This window comes from Hypanus sabinus, chromosome 2 (assembly GCF_030144855.1).
Source record: "Hypanus sabinus isolate sHypSab1 chromosome 2, sHypSab1.hap1, whole genome shotgun sequence".
NCBI lineage: Eukaryota > Metazoa > Chordata > Chondrichthyes > Myliobatiformes > Dasyatidae > Hypanus > Hypanus sabinus.
The window spans coordinates 79,704,991-79,726,655 of NC_082707.1; the positions used below are offsets into that span (position 1 = coordinate 79,704,991).

At 39.8% G+C, this 21,665-nt stretch overlaps 1 protein-coding gene across 3 annotated transcripts in view; it reads left to right on the top strand.

The window, feature by feature from the left end:
- The window catches only part of epha4b (eph receptor A4b), a 364,912-nt gene that overhangs the window by 203,924 nt on the left and 139,323 nt on the right, over positions 1-21,665 (top strand). For all 3 annotated transcript variants that reach the window (XM_059949034.1, XM_059949040.1, XM_059949041.1), the window contains exon 4: positions 3,209-3,364. In XM_059949034.1, the coding sequence (XP_059805017.1) occupies positions 3,209-3,364 (156 nt within the window). The remainder of the gene's footprint in view (positions 1-3,208; positions 3,365-21,665) is intronic.

The following is a 21,665-nucleotide window of genomic DNA, read 5'->3' on the forward strand; positions in this document are numbered from 1 at the left end:
AGTGATTTTTGTCACTAATAGTTGATGAGAAATAAGCTGTACAGCAATTCAGAACTGTTTTGCTCACTGTGATTTCAAGCATCGAGACTTGGAGATGCCATATATGGCCATAAGTAAAAGTGACAGTTTCACTACTTCAAGTTAGGAACTATGAAGATTTTGAAGATATCGACAATAATCCTGAATGTTGCAATGAAAATGAAGATTTGGAAGATGCAATTGTCAATAGCATTGTTTGAAGGCCATCCATTATCTACAGTGACTGCGCTGATTTTGTTTATTTACAGTCAATCAAAAATGTACACTCCTGTAGATGAACTATTAGGAACAAATACAGTTTTATAGTAATAATATCAATAGTTCTAATGTGTTCTGTATTTTATTTAAATACAGAAATTGTTACTGAGTTAAACAGCGCTTGCCTTTTTTAAATACCTTTTTATCTGTTTCCATGAAATTTTGGCTAATTGAGGCAGCCAGTTAATTGGACCAAAAATGTACTGGTGGCAATATGTCCTAATTAACTGGAATCCACTGTATTCCTATAAGTCAAGTATTTCCTGTCATAATTAAATTGGGCTTAAAAGGTCATGTATTGCTTAAAGTACTTAAAATGCACCAGAGATGGCTTCATGACAAAGAATAATTGTTCAGTAAATTTATGACTCACTAAGTTCATGTTGACTGTTTTATAAGGTACGTGATTAAATGTCACTGCACAAAGGTGGGAGGTGTTACATCCTTCATACCTTGCTTCCTTTTCTCAGTGGAAAATATGATTTTAAGTCCCCTGCATTCCTTCCAGTTGAAGATGAATTGTCAGTAATTTACAGCAACTGGGTTTCATCAGGATTACAAATACAAAATGCAAAGGAACTGGGAGCTGAAGTGTGTAGCTGAATTTTCTGAGCTGTCATAACCTTCGACCCTACGCCATATACAAGTTCCTCTCATGATGATTGAGCCACCAATCTCAATCAGCCATCCTTATTTTAGTGTGAAATCCTTACTAACATTTGTGCTGTGAAGGGCTTCTGGAGACAGAATTTTATTCTGAGATTTGTTGGGAAGAAAACAAACTGAGCCAGTTAGCTAAAGGAATTTTTTCCAACATTCACGAGATTATTTAAAAAAGAAATAATCTGAGACTAATGTAAAGAGATTCTCCTTGTTTTCCCCAAATGCAGAAGTCACAGTAATTGGAAAGTTGCCTTACTTAATCACCTGTTTTTACTTAGCTGTAAAATTGACTGGTTACTTCCCAAAATCCAGTACTAAAGTGCAGATGATGATGGAAAACAGATGACTTTTTTAGGTTTTCAGCATACAGCATTGAGATAGAGCAAGTTTTATATATCGTAGCACAATGTAACAAGTTTAGGATAGTAAATTTCATTTGGAAGAATGACGATTCTCAATCATCAATGGAAAATCTCTAGAGAAAGAGGGTCCCATTATATTTATAAACAGATCCCCTAAAGAAGCACAAATTAATTCCAGTAAAAGAATAAACAGCTCATTGGTGTTAATTTGTTGAAGGATATTACTGAAAATCAGAGAAATGAAGTTAAACTGGTATTAAACCTTGGTTAGACTATGGTTGGGGTAATGTTAATGTTTTGGTACTATTTTATAAAGAGCATATAGAGACACTAGACAAGATTTAAAAAGTGTGTGCACTGGAGTAATTCCAGGGAATAGACCCATCAAGAAACAATAAATAGAATGGAGTTCTTTTTTTAAATAAAAGAAGATAGGTGTGGCCTAATAGAGTTGTTCTGAAAGGGTTTCATTGGGTAAAGAACTTTAAACTTTAGACCATAAATATAAGATGATCACCAATAAATCCAACACAGAATATAATGATGTTGAATTATACACTACAACATGTGACTGAGGAAACTAGCTACATTCAAGTCAAACCTAGATAAGAGCACAAAGGTAATGGGAGCAAAAGGATTTACTGATTGTAGGAGATAACGTTCATGTCCCCTTTGATATAGTTCCTGGATTCAGTCTGAACTCAGTCATAGAGAGTAAAAATAATTCAAAACTCACAAACCACTTCAATTGGGTATTTAGTAATTTATTCCACTTGCAAATATGTTTTGGCTTTTGGATCTTCCTCCAGAAAGAGCAGAAGTTGAGACTTTGAGTAATTTTGACACAGAAGTAGATGCTTTGTGGATAAGCAAATAATGAAATATTTCTGGGGAAGGAAGTCCAATCAGATCAACCACAATTATATTAAATAGTGAAACAGGCTTGAGGGGTTGAATAGTCAAATTCTACTAATTTACACAGTACTCTGCAAAAGTCTTATAGACAGCCTCACTCTGTAAGTATGTGTGCCTAAGACTTTTGCACAGCACTGTAGTAATTTTATGTATTGCATTGTACTGATGCTGCAAAAAAAAAACAAATTTCATGATACGTGAGTGATGATAAACCTGATTCTGATGTGGCTCCCTATTGTGGACTGAGCGGGGGAAAGGGACAGGGAGAGTTGAATCACGGTTGGGGAGAGGGGAGGGAGCGAGAAGCACCAGAAACATTCTCTCGTGGAATCAAATGACCTTGCTGGGTGTCTCAGTGCTGGGTGTGTCTGCAATGATGCCAGCCCCTGCCCCGGCAGTCCTCTGCCAGCTGTCCCACACCTCTCCACAGTGCCCCATCCTGTCCATTCCCAACACCTTAGCCTACAACTTTTGTTCAATACTGTATGTTCATGTGAATATTCATAAACCTGATTTAAGCAGTCTAATAATAGAGAAACTATTTGGATTTGAACACATTCATGTTGTGTGGCTAATAGCTTTTGCCACTTGTCTAATATATTCATTGGTTCAGCCAATCAAACCTGTTCTCTCTGTGCTTTCCTCCTGTACTCTCTTCCTCTGGGGACTTATTTTAATACCTTGTTGGTTCCTTGCACCATGCTGGAAAATGGTTAGTGAGTCTTTATTTTGTCAGTGAAATTCATGAAACCATTGTTAACGTAGAGCTCCCTGATCCTTTATTCTAGATTTATTTTGAGTTATTTGTCTTCTTGCTGCAGGTCTGGCTATAACTAGTTGGATTAAAAAGAATTTAGAGTGAGCTTGTGTAGTGCAAGTGACATTGTTACAGTGGATCTACACCGGTGTTTAACTAAGTTTTAATAGTTTTTGTAACCTGCTTCTACAACTCCTTTTGTTTTGTATTTCAGCATGCCGACCTGGTTTCTACAAGGCTTCCTCCATGGATGCATACTGCATGAAATGTCCACCTCATAGCTACTCGCATCAAGAGAGCTCATCACAATGTATCTGTGAAAAGAGTTACTACAGAGCAGAGACAGACCCACGAGCAATGCCGTGTACAAGTAAGTCAGTGGGTGAGACCAGAGTTATTGACGCCCACACATTTCAATAGTCTGCTGAGGATTTCTAACTGTTCTTGTATGTCTGAACATTACAATATCACTTTTTGCAGAAGCAATTTGATATTAAAATTGAGCAGTCCTGTGGTATTTTTGAATATTTTGTCTTTCAATCAACAATTTTCTGTAAACTGCCTTGGAATGCTCAGTGTTGATTTGTGGTTCTTTAATTAGTTGATTCAAACTAAAAGAAAAACTATGCAGGAGTCAGTAGTTGTATGTTAAAATAATTAAGATCAAAATAGATTCAAGTTCTAATATGAATGCGTGCCAGAAATGAAAGTTAAGAACTGATAAATTTCACGTGGTTGCTCATTGCTGCTGAGCATCACCTCTGAACCTTTGCCTGGCCCTGCATTAACTGGGCTTTGCAGTGGACAGCAGTAATTGTCTCAATCGTGGGAACCTCCTGTTGAAAGCTATGCTAGGTCCCAAAGCCTCAGTGAACACATCTGGGAATGAAATTGTCCTTCCTGTGAGTTTGGTCCATTTTGATCATAACTGTTTCAACATATTGTCTCCTGGGTAAAGCATAAAAATCGATTCAAACTAAGTGAAAAGCTAATTTAAGAACAATCATTCAACAATAACTATTCCAAGGCAGTTTACAAGGAGGTTGTGCCTTGGGCTGACAGGCCACAGTTTTTGGAATGGAGAAACCCGACCCCAGTTCCTTTCTCTGACTGTTGACCTCTTCTCACCAAATCTTTGATATCTGATCCTAAAACCTATAACATTGGACCACCTGAACCCACCTTACCAGCTCCACTTAAGAATTAGTACTTTAGGAGCTTTACTAGACACAATTTGATGCAACACACGTGATAGTGGGAATAACATTCCTGAGGCTTGGAAAGCACCTGCTTGCTCAAATAATGCCTTGGACAACATGCATACATGTGTGAAAACCACTCCCCCATAGCTCAAGATGAACCAGCAAACAGACTGCTTTGCTGTCCTGTTTTAGCCCATGTGTGATTGTGAGCTACAGTTTCGGTTTATTGAACCTTGCAGTACTTGTCATACTTTGGCCAGTGCTTTTGATAATTGGCTTAGTACATCAAGGCAGATTTTCCTTTCCATTGTGTTACTTCTGTGACAGCTTGGGAAGGACACCCTCTGTCAACAAAGCTAAAGAAAATGTCTAGAGCTTGGCTAATTCCACCAAGACAGGTTTTATCTTCTATTAGTTTGACAGAAAGCTCAGACTCAAATCTAGTATGACCCATACAGGCAATAATAAATGGAAATAACCTGTTAAAAGCTAAATGAGATGTCACATTGAAAATTCTATTTAATTATACCATTAGCAAAAGGACGGTGTGCTGTGGATAAATGGATAAATAAGTATTATTCCTACCTTTAGCCTGACTGTATTTGCAATACATTGAAAAAGAATGTTGTGTATTCATTGGGGTTAGGGAGAATTTAATGTTCTAATGTAGCAAAACTATTCGATTATTCTCCCCTTCAAATTCTGGTGCTTATTTACTTATGCCACGCTCTCATTGTCAAAAAGATTGATTGATAGCCCCAATCATTTAAATGCAACTCGAGCCACAAAACCTGCAATTAAAATTTCTGTCAACTGTTAAAGTACTTATTCAAAAAAAAGCCTAAAAGCACCAGGAAACAATTAAGTTTATTTAAATCAACCAAATTAAAGAAAAAGAAGTTTGCTTTGTATTTATGCATCTATTAAGGGCTCTTTCTTGGATTGTAGTCAGTGGGCAATTATACTTCCATCAGGTTAGCTGGGATAATTTAAGTGGGAAAATTTGCTCTTCCCCTTTCCCTCCCCAAACTGCTCTTTGGTTGCACTATACAGTTCCTGCATTCTGGTTCGATCCTGGTCTAGGGTGCTGGGTGTGTCAAGATTTGCCCAATGTCTGTTTAGGTTTCCTCCGGGTGCTCTTGCCTCCTCCTAGATCCCAAAATTGAGCTGGTAGGTTAATTAACTATTGGAACTTGCCCCTGTTGGTGGTAGGTGGTGGGGGCATTGGGAGACAGAAATAAATTAGTGGGGAAATGGGCCCGATAAGAAGTGGAAGAGACTTAATGGGCCAATGGCTCATGGTGTTTGAAAATACAGTATGAATACCAAACATGAGAAGTCAACAATGGTACATTGTTGCCCTAAGATCACGACCTGCAGAGTCGAAGTGAGAAACCTCTGTTTTCACTTGGGAATGTTAAACCTCCATCTGGTTACATGGTGAAACCAAACACTTCCAAGCAAAGTGACCATTTATTTTTAAACCAGAAGATCCATACCAAAACATTGGGTTGAGGATCAATACTTGGAATTATTAGGAGCTGAAATAATATTTGATTAAACACAGGGGTGATAGAAGTGACAGGGCTGAGGAGCCAAGAAGGAGTGAACACAAACATGAGGTCAAGAAGTTTGAACCAGATTTGGAAAAATTAGGGGTTTTTTTGGAGTTCTAGCAAATATGAAATATCCAAGATTCTTTTCCTCCAGTTAGTTGATCAACAATTACAGATTTATTTAGTCTACTGCATTGAACCACCAATATTTATGATTCACACAAATCTCATGAATCTCCTCCTTTATTTAATTCTTTCATAGAACTTAACATTTTCTCTTTCCTTTCCACCTTTTCTCTACCTTTAACCTAAAAAATGCTACTTCTCTAATTTCCAGTAGCAGATGAAAGATTATTGCTCGGAACGTTTCTGGCTTGCTGAATATTTCCAGGATTTTCAGCATTATTGTAAGCTGTGTAGTTGTTTATGCAATAGATGATCCATTTTGTTGTTTATAATACTAGCTTTATATTGGAAGTGCAGCAGGACTACAGAAGGGAATTTTCAGTTTTCTAATTTGAGCTTCAAGACTATCAATTTTTATCTATATGAAACTTATTTGTAACACAAGAACTAACACTCCCAGGTTACACTGATTTACTGCTCGGTATCACTCAGCAGGATTAACAGTATTTTTTGACATATGTCACTGAAAATAAGCAGGTGGAAATTGCTTGCAAAATGTGCCATTCTTGCTGATTATAAATGCCACTCTCCGACAGTGTGCTACTGGATTAGGTCCCAGAGAGAGAATGTGAACACATTAGTTTTCTGTTCAACTGAAGCTCAGGGGCGCAGAGGTTAACGTCAGCACCAGCCATTTTCCCTGGTCAGGTCATTGATCTCTTGACAGGCCAAAAATTAAAGTTGGTATCTGGCTTGGACCATGACACACTTTCAATCATCAGTGCATGGAGGAGTCTAACTTTAAAGGACTTGTATCCCAAGCCAAGACTTTAATTAGCATAGAATTACAGTCTGCAGCACAGAAAGTACTTTGCCAACCTTCACACTCCTCATGAATCTCCTCATACTTGTCTTCATCCTCCTCATATCAAAGAATAATCACCGTTCTGCGTGGAAAATGGGTGACTGTCAGAATGTTGAATTCTAAAGTGTTCCTTGGTATTTATTTTTTGAAGTGTTGCAGTTTCTGTGTCTATGAAACTTATTTGGAGCTTCAAAAGTTCTGAAGGCTAAATCGGTGACTACCCTCCTCAGCACGTTAGCATTGCTAAATCCTCTCTCTTCTGAAGACAAGTACAAATGCTTTATGCTTTGATATTCCTTGCAACAGAAGTGGTGAGATTTTACATTTGTTATGGATGGATGCCTTAAGCATACTGCAAAGTTAGAAGTGACATCTTCTCCCCCTTCTTATTAATGACTGTACTCCAGAAAAATATGATGTCAATCCAATTTGAATGCATTCATAAAAGATGTGGGGAAAGAAAGCACCTAAAATAAGATTTAATTTCAACTGCAGGCAGTCAGATAATAGTAGTAGAGACACAAACAGGGTTTAGGAAGTCTATTATAATTTACATATTTTTAAAGAAAATGGTATGCACCTTAAGTGCAATTGGGAAATTTCCCAAGCTCTTGTGAGGGAACTTGAAAGTGAATGGGGATTAGAAAGCTGAGCAGAGTGTTAGACTTGCTTACTGTAAATGTTGATGGGCAAGTCCAATGATCTCTGACACTTTAACGTTGTGATTTTAAACTGACATTTGGGTATCCCATTGATTAATGTGGAAGCATTGGCAACAAACCAAATAGTTGCAAAACAGTCTTTTCCATTTCCCATGTAAGCAGCCAAGGTTCCAATGTAAACCTGGTGAATTACTGTAGCACAGGAAATGCTTTCTAGAATGGAAGCTTTGACTCCCAGCCAGGTTATCTTCTGTATGTCCCTAAGGTTAAGGGTATCAGCACAGGAGATCTAAGTACATCAAATATCTGTTTAATATACTGTAATGAGAGGAAAGTCATTTGGGGAGATATTTGTGTGTGGTGACATCAAGTAGGTGATGGGCTTAGCAATTGAGATGTCACACTGGTATCACCAGTGAATTATGTCAACCTCTTTGAAGGGCAAATCCAAGTGAGATTTGTTGACTGAGTGGCCTGCACTTTCTCAGCTCTGAGTGACAAGATAGACACCTGTTAATGCAAAAGACTGCAGATGCTGGAATCTGCACCAACAAACAATCTTCTAGAGAAGCTCAGTGTGTTAGCAGCATCTCTGGGATGAAGGGAATTGATTTTTGACTCCAAAACCATCATCCAGATAATTGTGAATGTGTACACAAGTCTTAATAGCCCTTCTATCAAGTTGATACCTTCAAGTTATGAGAATGATCAGACAATTCTGGAAGGAAAAGGGGCTGTATAATCAGGCTTTCATGCTCCTAACTGCAGTGTGGCCATTTAATAGTGACCTCCTGTGGACTGCTTGAGGATTGTTGATTAGACTACTTAACAGATCTCAGGACTTCATGTGTCAAGTGTTAAAATGCTAAAATACCACCACAAACCAGATGTGAAATTTGCCCCAATTCTGTAAAGTTATTGAGCCTAAGTCTTTGAGGAACAATTCTCCAAAGAGATTCAAAATGGAATTCAATCTGACCTTGATGGTCATTTCAGGATCAGAATCAGGTTTATTATCATCGGCACGTGATGCGAAACTTGTTAACTTAGCAACTGCAGTTCAATACAATACATAATATAGAAGAAAAGAAAAATAATAATAAATAAGTAAATCAATTACACTATACATATATTGAGTAGATTAAAAATTGTGCAAAAACAGAAACAACATATATTTAAAATATAAGGTAGTGTCCAAAGATTTAATGTGCAATTTGGTACTTAGTCTTGTTTATTGTTTTTGATTGAGTTACCAAATAAAAAGTAAGGAAATCAAAGTCAATATTATTGATGTGTGGGAGGATTGGGACATGACCCATGCATTTAATGTTTTAAACATAAACTGATGTGTTTTTGAACAGGAAAAGTGAGTATCTTTGCAAGCACAGGGAATATAAATTGAGCAACATCAAGCAATACAAGTATCAGAATTTATGTTGTTCCCTCAAGTATCATAGACTGTCAGAGCACAGAAACAGTCTAATCAGCCCACTACTATATGTCTATATCAACCATCACATGACATCCACACTCATCTCACTTACCAGTACTTGGCTGTTAGCCTTGGGGAAAAAATACTGGCAATTCAAGAGCTCTTCCAGGTATGCACTGAATGTTGTGAGAATGAATACTTGCTTCAGTCCACTCAGGCAGTGCATCCCAAATCTCAACCACTCTCAGCGTGAAACACCTCTTGTCTCTGACCTACTCCTGTGCCTTCCAGTTTTTGACTCGTCTGTTATGGGACAAAGTACTTATCATTTTGCCCATACTCAATAATATTTTAAAGCCAAACTATATCTTAATATCGCTGTAATTCCTTTCCTTGCCTTGTGACGGACTGGTTGGCAACCTAGCCATTTCTTTAGCATTTGTCTGCTTTATTATGAGGCTGAATTGTTAGCTCAACACTCAATCCAACCTAGATGGAAAGCGTGCAAGTTGCCGACCAGATTCGAATCAGGGACCTCTCGCCTCGAAGTCTGGCCCAGATGCCACTATGCCACCAGCTGACATTATATTTTAATATGGTTACCACAAAATATTTTTTTGAATTTTTAATAGCTTTATTAATACAGAACTATTTGGACTTGAAATAGTTATTAGTGGTGATAAAGCAGGGGCTTATTAACATAGAAACATAGAAATCTATAGCACATTACAGGCCCTTCGGCCCATAATGTTGTGCTGACCATGTAACCTACTGTAGAGACTGCCTAGAATTTCCCTGCCACATAGCCCTCTATTTTACTAGTGTGACTTTTTCTTTAAGTAAAGTATGTATGGTCTCCAATGTTAGTGAAATGTATTTTAACATTAACAGGCAAATGACAGGCAAATTAGTCAGAAAGCCCAGCCATGCTTAACTTTATGGAACAGATTAATCAAAATGAGCATCATAACTTTCATTTAGTGAGCTGAGGAACTTATAGTTCTTTAACTATTTTTTTTGGATGAATATCCAACAACAACAACAATGGGAGGAAGGAAAGTGTGAATGACAGTAGACTTATGGTAACAACACACACAAAATGCTGGTGGAACACAGCAGGCCAGGTAGCATCTATAGGGAGAAGCACTGTCGAAAACGTCGACAGTGCTTCTCCCTATAGATGCTGCCTGACCTGCTGTGTTCCACCAGCATTTTGTGTGTGTTATTTGAATTTACAGCATCTGCAGATTTCCTCGTGTTTGAGACTTATGGTATGTAGTTTTAACTAGGTAGCTTCTTTTCACCCAATTTCACAAAAATGCCTTTTAGAAAAGTCTTACATACTATTTTATTGTAGAAAGCTAGATGGAACAGTGCCACATACAATCCAATATACCTTTCGGATATTCAAACCATTAATGATTAACTCATCGGCTCCAGCAAATTTTCTTTTAAAGATTAGTTTGTATTAATAGCAAATGAAGGGAAATTAAAACTGTAAATTCACAGAAGCTGAAATAAAAAAGAGCTATGAGGGATGATACAGAAGCTAAATTAATAATGACACAATCACAGGCAGAGGTCATTTGGGGAGAAGGGCTATCTAGGGACAGTAATTGATAAGGAATGAATTTGCTTTTTTTTCTGATACTGAGATCCTGTACATTTCTGCTGAGTTCCCATAATTGTTTTAGTTCCAAAACATAACACATTCATAATTTAACAGGAAATCCAATTGGTATACATCTTCCTGGACACTATTGTATCAGTGCTGATCATATTTTGTCCTTCCTGTACAAATGAACTGCAAACATCACCAACTACATCTTGGCAGGTGACCCAAATGATCAAGTCCCAAGCTTTAATCTTCCAAGAATAATCTGAAAGACCTGCATCTGTTTGAAGAAGTGCGGGTGATGTGGCCATCTGTACCATAAGTGGAAGAGTCCCACTTGTGAAATTGGCTACCCAAATCATGCCATTGACTACATACTGTCCTCCCGGCCTGAGAGGAACCTTCTGGTGGCACCTGCCTCACTTGACTTGGGCATTGAATTATGACTGGCAGTGCCAGCCTGTTACAAAACCTATCCATGCTGACACTTACTCCCTAATTGTGTGTTGCCATACTTCTGAAAGCCATACAATAGAGATGAATTATCTAATGCAAACAGTCACTAGTGTAGGTAGGTAGATGGCAGGTGAATCAGCTTGTTTGAAGAGGGGGTATTAAGGAAAATGCGAGAGGAAATATAAAATCAGCATAGATAGTATATGGTAGCACAGGTTACAATGGCTGAAGGGCCTGTTCTATGCAGCGTGACTCTGACTTCTCATGCAGTCCTGCCCTCATCCAACTTCTCTGATGCTTTATCAGTGAAGTTGGTCAGACCTGATTTACCTTGTATATAAAAAAAAAACTACTGTCCTTGACTAAACACTGTCTAACAAATAAGTGCTTCCACTGCCTTCCCCAGCTATATTAAGCTGCATTTGCTGGGTTTATCCCTGGCCTGGTTGTGGAACAATACATTTTAAGACCAGTCCTGTTTGAGTGGAACCTGGAAGATAAGTTCCATTACATCAGCATTTTTCCACCTACACCAGTAACTGAACATGTTTTACATCTGGATCAAACGTCTTGCAATGAGATCTTGCTTTATCTGTGGTACTTTCCTATCATTAATGTCCTCCTTTAACTGTAACTTTTGCATCATCAGTTTCATTGTAAAGAGAGGCAGAATACCCTTAACATTAAGTCATCTCTTCTGTTTTTGCACTATTAAGACCTTCAGAAGCTTCAATTTCTTCCACACTGATGATGTATGCGTGTAAACATAAGGTGCAAATAATGTGGTAGAAAGCTAATCTTTTTGATGAAGTCTTTGTGAAAAGCAGACTGAGAGAAAGGTTGAAATGATGCCACAAATCTTGTTATGAGCTCACTGCACCAATGTTGTAATGGTCTAAAAATGATAACAATCTACTGGAATTTTCTTTTTACCTCAGCCATCAGTGTCAATACTTCATGAAAAACCTAAAACAAAAATTGTTGTAAGTTATCAAGGGATTGAGGAAATTAGTGTCTGGGGAGGGTTGTTTAAAGGAGTTGAAACTCCTTCCCACTTGTCTGTCTGAAGGAAACCTTCAAGCCAACAGCCATTTAGACTATAGTGTATTTTATTTTAAAATTGCTATTTACCTTCCCTTTGAACTGGAAATCTGTTGTGGTTCCATACTGCTTGTATTTATCCTGCAATTGCATCACATACAACAGAGGTTACAGGAAATGACTTAGGAGCTTGGACTGCCTGGTCCTGAGAGTACTGTAGATTTGTGGGGACGTCCACTGAACTCTTAGTTACTGAGTTGTGTTCCTTCACTTATTTTGGCACTGGTGAAATCTTCTGAACTCTTAACCACCTGTAATAGATCAGAACTACTGTTGGAGCCAAGTACAAGGAAACATGCACCTAATATGTTTAAACTGTAATTCTGAGAATTTTCAGCAATTCCATCTCTGACAAGTGTTTCCAGATTCCCTTTGTGCTGTTCTTAAGTTGGATGAGGTACAATTGGTTTCTGTTGCAGCATAAGCTCTGGCTGAAAAAAAACTTAATCCTTGTGTAAAATGTGAATTATTTGGTCACTATTCAATATAAATACGAGACCGTTCAGGATTCTGAGAGCCAAGACAAACAGCCACTTCTGTATAATAGGAAAGTGGTTTAAACCGAATTGGAATTTGAACTCCAATCAGCTTGTTAAGGGTCTTTTGATGCTATATATGTCTGGATTTATTCATCTGGTTTTAATGTTATACCCTGGTCATAAAGCAAATCTGGCGGTTCTATATGTTTAGTGACTTGGGTTGTAGTCAAATGCACCATTTCATAAAGAAAGTGGCAGATGACAAAGGATGCAGTACTGAGGGAGTGCTGCATTGGTGGAGGGGTGGTTTGTCAAATAAAATGCTTAATCAAGGCCTCATCTGCATTTTTGATTGGAGCATGTCATAGAATGGTGATGAAGAAGAACTGGATACTGCATTTTTTATTCATTTACAAACTAGTAACATCAGAAAAACAAATTAACAAATCACTTTAATGTTGCTGATTGTGTGATCTTGAGGGCAAATTGGCTCCTTGCTTTCTACATTAATAAAGTGATCACACTTCAGAAGAACTCCGTGGGCTCAGGAGAGGGTAAAAGGATGATGGAGAGATGAGTGGAGATGAGAAAAGAGGAGAGGAAAGGAGGTGGGTCTTTTCTTGACTAATTGGTAATGTGTCCATAAAATTCAAATAAGCTTAAAGTTAGAAAATTAACTGAAACACAAAGAATTGCAGAGAGTTTTAAAAAAAGTAACTTTTAATTTTGACTTAATACTTCTGCGCTGTGATACTATTAAATCAGCTGAGTCTTGCATTCTGCATCAGATACAATAGCATCTGAGAGGCAATTTCCACATTATAGATGTTGGGAAGTCCCTCAGAGAAGCAATATGGGACATCTGGACATAGAAACAGAAAATAGGTGCGGAGTAGGCCATTTGGCCCTTTGAGCCTGCACCACCATTCAGTATGATCATGGCTGATCATCCAACTCAGAACCCTGTACCTGCTTTCTCTCCATACCCCCTGATCCCTTTAGCCACAAGGGCCATATCTAACTTCCTCTTAAATATAGCCAATGAACCGGCCTCAACTGTTTCCTGTGGCAGAAAATTCCACAGATTCACCACTCTCTGTGTGAAGAAGTTTTTCCTCATCTTGGTCCTAAAAAGCTTCCCCTTTATCCTTAAACTGTGACCCCTCATTCTGGACTTCCCCAACATCGGAAACAATCTTCCTGCATCTAGCCTGTCCAATCCCTTTAGAATTGTATATGTTTCAATAAGATCCCCTCTCAATCTTCTAAACTGCAGTGAGTATAAGCCTAGTCGATCCAGTGTTTCTTCATATAAAAGTCCTGCCATCCCAGGAATCAATCTGGTGAACCTTCTCTGTACTCCTTCTATGGCAAGAATGTCTTTCCTCAGATTAGGGGACCAAAACTGCACACAGTACTCTAGGTGCGGTCTCACCAAGGCCTTGTACAACTACAGTAGAACCTCCCTGCTCCTGTACTCAAATCCTTTTGCTATGAATGCTAACATAACATTTGCCTTTTTCACTGCCTGCTGTACCTGCATGCCCACCTTCAATGACTGGTGTACAATGACACCCAGGTCTCGAGGCACTTCCCCTTTTCCTAACTGGCCACCATTCAGATAATCTGTTTTCCTTTTCTTGCAAAGTGGATAACCTCACATTTATCCACATTAAATTGCATCTGCCATGAAATTGCCCACTCACCTAACCTATCCAAGTCACCCTGCATCCTCTTAGCATCCTCCTCACAGCTAACACCACCGCCCAGCTTTGTGTCATCCACAAACTTGGAGATGCTGCATTTAATTCCCTCGGGTTTGCACTTTATCCTTGAATATGTAAAAAGCTGGGGCTCAGAGTATATTTCTGGCTGTTCAAGCTCAAATTTAGTTTATTGTCATTCAACTGTACACATGTATACTGCCAAACTAAACAACATTCATCCAGGCTAAGGTGAAAAACACACTACATGTAATTCACATATAACACATAATGTAATATTACCATAAATAAATTAACAAAAAAGGTGCATTTATGATACAAGTTTAAAAAGCAAACAGTATAACTGTACTGGTGCCTCATGTGCAATGAGACCTGGGTGGTGGCAGGGAGTTCAGTAGTCTTATGGCCTTGAGGAAGGAAGCTGTTTCCCATCCGAGCTGTTCTTGTCCTAATGCTAGAGTACCTCCTGCCTGATGGCAGGGATTCAGTGAGGTTCCTGGACACATGGGATTGATCATTGACAGTGCTAAGGGTCCTGTGTCCACAGCATCCTGATAAATACCTCTGAGGGCTTGATGATCCTCTCAGCAGAGTCCTTTGAAGGGACTTGCAATCATATTGTAACCCAGGTTAATTAAACCCAAAGATGTACTGTTCGAACGCTTCACCTGCAGAGGGATGAAAACGAGGTTATCCGATTTTTTTTTTAAAAGAGAATTTGAAATAAAAACACTATGCGAGAAGAGGCACGGCTGATGTAGGCAGGGACAAAGAGAGAAACACAGCAACGATTAGAAGCTGAAGACAACAGACAGTAAGTGCAGGAGTAGGCCATTCAGCCCTTCATGCCAGCATCGCCATTCAATGTGATCATGGCTGATCATCCACAATCAGTACCCCATTCCTGCCTTCTCCCCATATCCCTTGACTCTGATATCTTTAAGGGCTCTATCTAACTCTTTCTTGAAAACATCTGAGGCAGAGCATTCCACAGATCCACAACTCTCTGGGTGAAAAAGTTCTTCCTCAACTCCGTTCTAAATGGCCTACCCCTTATTCTTAAACTGTGGCCTCTGGTTCTAGACTCCCCCAACACCAGGAACATGTCTGCTGTCTCTAGCATGTCCAATCCCTTAATAATCTTATATGTTTAAATGAAACATGAACTGTTAAGATTGGAATTAGTAGTTGAGTATCTTTACCCTACTAACTTGGAAACCTCAGGGTGAAACCCCGAGAAGAGAGACAATAGCAATAGAAGACTTATTGAAGTTATGGCTATAACATGCAGCAGCTATAATGAAACAATATTGGCAGGGACGAGTGTCCAAGATCCCTATTGTGTCATCAGGAATTAGTTCTGTAAAATCATACCAAAGGATTTGGTGAAGTTTTTGTACAAGTCTGGGAATTGACTTGCTGTGGATGATAAACTATTTCATTCCAATGAACCATGAAAGAAGATGGCAAGCTACCCTAAATTCGACGAACCAGTGCGGGAACAAAATGTGTGATGATACAGAGGATTTAATTCGGTTAGACATACAAGTTTATTTTCATTCGAAGAATCTGAATTTGATTTTGTGAAAGAACTAATTATTATTGCAGACTTTGATAGGTCACTGAATGAGATTTACATTGTTTAAAAGTTGTGATGTTGGAGAATTGTCGTGAAAGGAGTTAAACTGTGTATATATCATTTTTGAATTTGAACATAAACATAGATATACTGCCTGGAAATGAAATTGAAGTTAACTATGATACTTAAGAATAAGAATTATATTTGGTTTTCTAACTAGCTAGGGCTATGTAAAAAGGAAAGTTTAGTCTGTAAACTTTTAAATAGGAATAACACTAGATTTAATTAGAGAGATTAGAGTAATAAAGGAATCTCACTGATTCTAATCAAAAAGGATTGGTTTGCTATCTAAGATTTGGAATCTAAACAGAATGTTGGAATTTTGAAATTTATTTATAAACAAAACTCATCTCCAGAAGTGTGTGGTTTCTATTCACTGCCTCCTTCCGATAACTGGAATCTTCTGATGACCTAATGTAGTACTATGTAATTTGATTTTCTTGAAAAGTGCAGCGACTAGTCACACGCGATTGAAAACCAGTGCAATGCAGGTGTTACAATCTGACTTGCAATTCTCATACTAGATGTTGGTGCAGCTGCTCAGACCACTGTCAATGGTGCTCCTATAAAGTTGGTTAGATTGAGAGATGGGAAGCCTCAATCTCTACAGGAATGGAGATGTCATGCCTTCTTGTCCAAAGAGGTGGTGTTGAGGGACCAGCTGAGATTGTTCTTGATCTGCACCCCAGAACTATGGTGCTCCTAATTCTCCTCATGGAGGAGCTGTTCGTGTGCAACGGAAATGGGTCAGCCTGCACCTTCCTAAAGTCCACAATCATCACTGCGGTCTTGTCCATGTTGAGCCTCAAGTTGTTGTGCTCGCGCCATTTTACCAGCCACTCTACCTCCCCTTTCTACACCGTTTTGTTGTTGTTGTTGATGAAGACAGCCACTGTTGTGTTATCAGTGACAGTTCGGTTTTAACTGGATCTTGCTGTGCAGTTATGCACCAGCAGCGGGCTGAGCTTCAGCATTCAGCGTAATAGAGCTAGAGATGTTTCTGCCAATGCGAACTGATTATGTTCTTTCTGTCAAATTCAGGGTTCAGTTACAGAGAGGGGTGTTGAGACCCAACAAGGAAAATTTACCCACCAGCTTCTAAGGCAGGGGTTCCCAACCTCTTTTATGCCATGGACCAATACTATTGAGCAAGAGGTCTGTGGACGCCAGGTTGGGATGATCATGTTAAGTGACAAGCTGAAGTCAGTAAACAGCATGCTGGTGTATGAGGTATCAATTACCAGGCGGGACAGGACAGTGGAGTGCAGACGCTATGGCATCATCAGTTGACCAATATGAGTGATAAGCTAATTGAAAGGAGTCCAATGTAGTAGGAAGATGGCACTTAATGTGATTCATAATGTACCACTCAAAGCACTTCATTATTGTTGAGGCCAGTGCAGCTGGATGGTGGCCGTTGTGGCAAATTACTGTCGTCCTCGTGGGAACAGGATGATGGTGGCTGCCCTGAAGCCTGAAGGGACAGTGGACGGTTTCAGAGAGATGTTGAAGGTGTCTGTTCGAACCTCAGTTAACTAGGCTTACACGGTCCCTCATCACCTGACCAGGTATGTTATTGGGCCCCACGGTTTTATGTGGGTTGACCCTGGCTAGGATCTTCTTCACATCAGCTGCAGCCAGAAAGAGTGGCTGTACCTTGGGCAGAAGGGGAGGGGTCTTCCTCCAGGCACAAATTGTGTCAAACCAAGCGTAAGGGAGATTTAGCCTATGAGGAAGAGAAGCATCACTGTCATTGGTGCACAGGTTGGACTTGTAGTCTGTTAAGGGCTGAATGTCCTGCCACGTGTGGTTCGTGTCTCTGGTGTCACAGAAATGGGTATACATTCTCTCTGAAAAATCCTGTTTTGCCTTCCTGGTGGTGCAGGGAAGTACAGATCTTGCTGGCCTGAGAACTGTCTTATCCCACCCCCCCCCCCCCCCCCAATCTGAAGGCAGCACCCTGATCTCTCCGCTGTGCCTGGACTTCTGCTGTCAGCCATGGCTTCTGATTTGCCCTCACATATAGTTTAGTAATGGTCTCATCCTCGGTGTACCTCCCTACGTAGCCGATTACCAATCTTGTGTATTCATCGATATTAACATGTCAGTCGTAAGCAGCTGCCTCTCTGAACATGTTCCTCTGACTTTTTGAAACTGTGGTGATCTCCGTTTGACTCACTAATCAGTGGTCTGTATGCAGGAATTAGCATAACAGATAAGTGGTCAGAGATTGAGGTAAGGATGGAGAACAGCTTTGTATGCACCAGGGATGTTAGTTTAAACCAAGTCTAAAGGGTTCTCACCTCTGGTAGCAAAGTAAACATGCTGATAGAATTTAGGCAGTAATGTTTTTATATAAATTAACATGTTTGAAGTCACCATCAACAATAAAGAAACCATGGGGATGTGGCTTGTAGATCAGAGATGACACCGTAGCACTCCCGCAGTGCTTCTCCTGCATTCACACGGGGTAATATATACAGCCACGATCACAATAGCAGTGAACCTCCTCAGTAAACAGAAGGGTTTGCACTTCGCCATTAAGAACTCTACCAGAGGTGAACAGAGAGTCGTCACTACCAAAACACACCTGTTTTTTTATGCAGGTAGATATGCCCACTGCCATCATAGGTGTTGCTGGAGATCATGGGAACCAGAAGAGAGCTGAAGCCCTCTAGCTGGATGGCTTTTTCAGGGGTGGTATCCTGCTTCTGTCTGGAAGAGCACGCAACTGTCCTTCATCTCACGCTGGTTCAGACTCAGACACAGGCAATTTAGTTTGTTTTCCAGCAATTGAACATTTCAAAGCAGAATTGATGGGAGAGCTGGCCTGTAGGGTTTTGCCTTTAATCTCGCAGGAATACAAGTGCACTTTTGTTTCCTTGCACACCACTTCCAACAGCGTCTCCCCGGGTGGCAGTAACACATACTGCAGAGCTCATCCGCTGTCCAACAACTTGCTAGTGAGGTAGGCTTGCAGTACTTGGTGTACTTAATATCGAACGGTGTCTTGCACTCGTTAGGAAGACATAAAGGACAATTGCAATTACACCATTAGTTGGTGCTGGAGTCGCTGCTGCGACTGGATGTGCCACCATATCGCTGTTCTGTTCAGAAGTGCTAGTAATAGGTGTGTTTTTGTGTGCGCGCATAATAAAGAACTTCAGTTCCCAGTGTGCATTGCGCGTAGTCCAACCGGAACTGGAAATGGCATGGGTGAGCTGGATGCACGTGTGGTGGTTGAACAACGTACCAAATAAAATGTGCTAGCATTACCCACACCAGCATTGTCTTTATTAAGAACAAACATAACACGGTGTCAGAAGTCGTCATGAGGTCTAATTATGGAGAGTACATGGTACTGCGTGAATATGGAAGGTAATAGAAGCAAGTAAGGTTCTGGTGGAGAGAAGTTGTAGGCCGGAGAGTGTATTGTTCCAGAATATCACCAAATTCACCGCGAAATTCAGGGCAGAGCCCAAAAATTCCCATCATGGGTAATAATGGAAATCCTCCCGCATCTATGTAGTTTACCACAGAAGCACGAGCTAAGGAGCTACACAGGTCAGTCTCAACATTGTATGCAGTGAAAATAGAGGGACAGAGAACTAGGCATTTCCCAAGGCAATGGGAAAGCAAAAAGGAAGGCTCAAATAGCAAATATAGAGGTAGGCACATCCCAGAGATGTGTTCTGCTTATGGAAAGTCCTGCAATAATTGTGGGAAGAAGAATCATTTGCAACATGCTGCAAAGTTGGGGCTACCAAGACTTTAATGAGGAAACAGAGGAAGTCTCTTTGGATTTTCTGCAGACGGCTGGTGCTGGTAAAACAGAATGAATTGTTCCAGTGACTGTGAATGGGACAGTAATTCTTTTCAAGCTTGACACTGGAGCCCAGGTGAATCTCTTATCAGTGGATAATTACAAGACTCTGAAAGTGAACAGCAAGATTTACCCAGTGAAGTTAAAAGTGACAGGCTATACTGCAGAGAACTTTCCAGTAAAAGAGACCACAGGCACCAGAGACAGCTCCCAAAGACACAACTACTGAGAGTACAGACAATATTAGGTCTGAGTGCACGGGAAAGCTCAACATGGGGGAAAGAGTTTTCATAGTGGCTTCACAGGCAAAAATAACCACACAACACTCCTGGAAGACTACGCAGATGTCTTTGAGGGACTTAGATGCTCACCTGAAGTAACTCGAGAAACTCTTAACAGTTCCAGAGAGGTTCTGCAAGAGAAACACAAGAACTCCACCTTTCCATAGACATCCATACCAGCTTTTCTAGCATGACGGTCAGGATGCCAGTGCTGGACAGATTCATCATGATGAAATTGTCACCAGACTTGCTTCCACATGATGCAGCTTTGGTTTAAAACCTGCCTCTCTTTGACTTCCATTTAAAGACTGGAAGCCAAAAATATCTCCACAATTCTCTCTGAAGAGGAAAGATAAAAAGGAATATGGGGAGACCTCACAGTCCCCAAGATCAGAACAACAGCAAAAGTTAAACATAAACCAACAGGAAGAATTGCTATCTATGATGTGCAGTCAACAGAAGGAGCACTGTGAATTGAGACAGAATCAGTTGGGACTTTTGCAAAGAATTACTGATTACATGGATGCAGTCCAGGGCTCCATTATGGAGCACATGGAGCAAATAATGGTCACACAGCACGAGCAAGAATAGAGATGAACAGATAGTATCTTGGCAGAAGGATTTGAAAGAAATGAACTGATCAGAGCTGTCAGAAGGACGCTAATATTAACACAGCAAATGAAAGCAATACATCCGTGGAAACAAACAGCGGAAATAAAATCATCAAACCTCCTCAGAGACCAATTGAAATTTTACGAGTGAATAAGGAACTATTTGCTCATTACAAAGAAGTTAAGATTTCAAAAGTGCATTTAATGTCAGAAATATGTATACAGTATACACCCTGATATGCTTTTTCTTTGCAACCATCCGCAAAAACAGAGTGTCCCAAACAATGAATGACAATTAAATGTTAGAACCCCAAAGTCCCCCCCAGCTTCCTTCCCTCCCATGCATAAGCAGCAGCACGCAACGATCCACCTATCCCCACCAGCAAAAAAAAGCATCGGCACCCATCACTCGAGCATGCAGTGAAGTGACAGCAAAGACACAGACTTGCAGTACTCCAGAGACTGCTCGTTCACCCAGTGGTCTTTGGGGCTCCCTCTCTCCCTAACAAGGGAGAACGAGGTGTCTCCATTAGTGTAGATATCTTGGTTAGAAAGGATTATTTTCTCTTGCAGGTTTATGAGGGCAAAGTATTGTGTTTTTTTAAAAAGGGAAGATGTGTTATTATATGTGTACATAATAAAGAAGTTGAGTTTCCAGTTTGAAATGTGGGGGGTTCACCAGGAACCGAATATAACTGGATGAGCTGGTTGCGTGTACTTAGTGTGGCACTAGAGACCTCTTAATAAAAATGTTCTAGCGCTTACCCACACTGTTTGTCTTTATGAAAAACAAACATAACAGTAAGCAGCAAAATTCTAGCTGTGGAGAAGTAGTGTTCAATCAGTCCTCCAAAGCCATGGATCTGCTGGTCAGTTTAGGTACATGTGTATTTCTGGTTCTACACTTTGAACAAAATACAGTCGGTGAAGAAACGTCAGAATTATAGATTTGAACAATCACTTGGAGCACAATTTGTGCATTGGTAGATTCATGGGCTATTTGAAGTGTTATTCCTGTTTGGTGACTGTGCTTGAGTTTTATTCAGAAATAATGTATTAGACGAATAATCTCCAACAGTTTTATAGGGAAATAAATTAT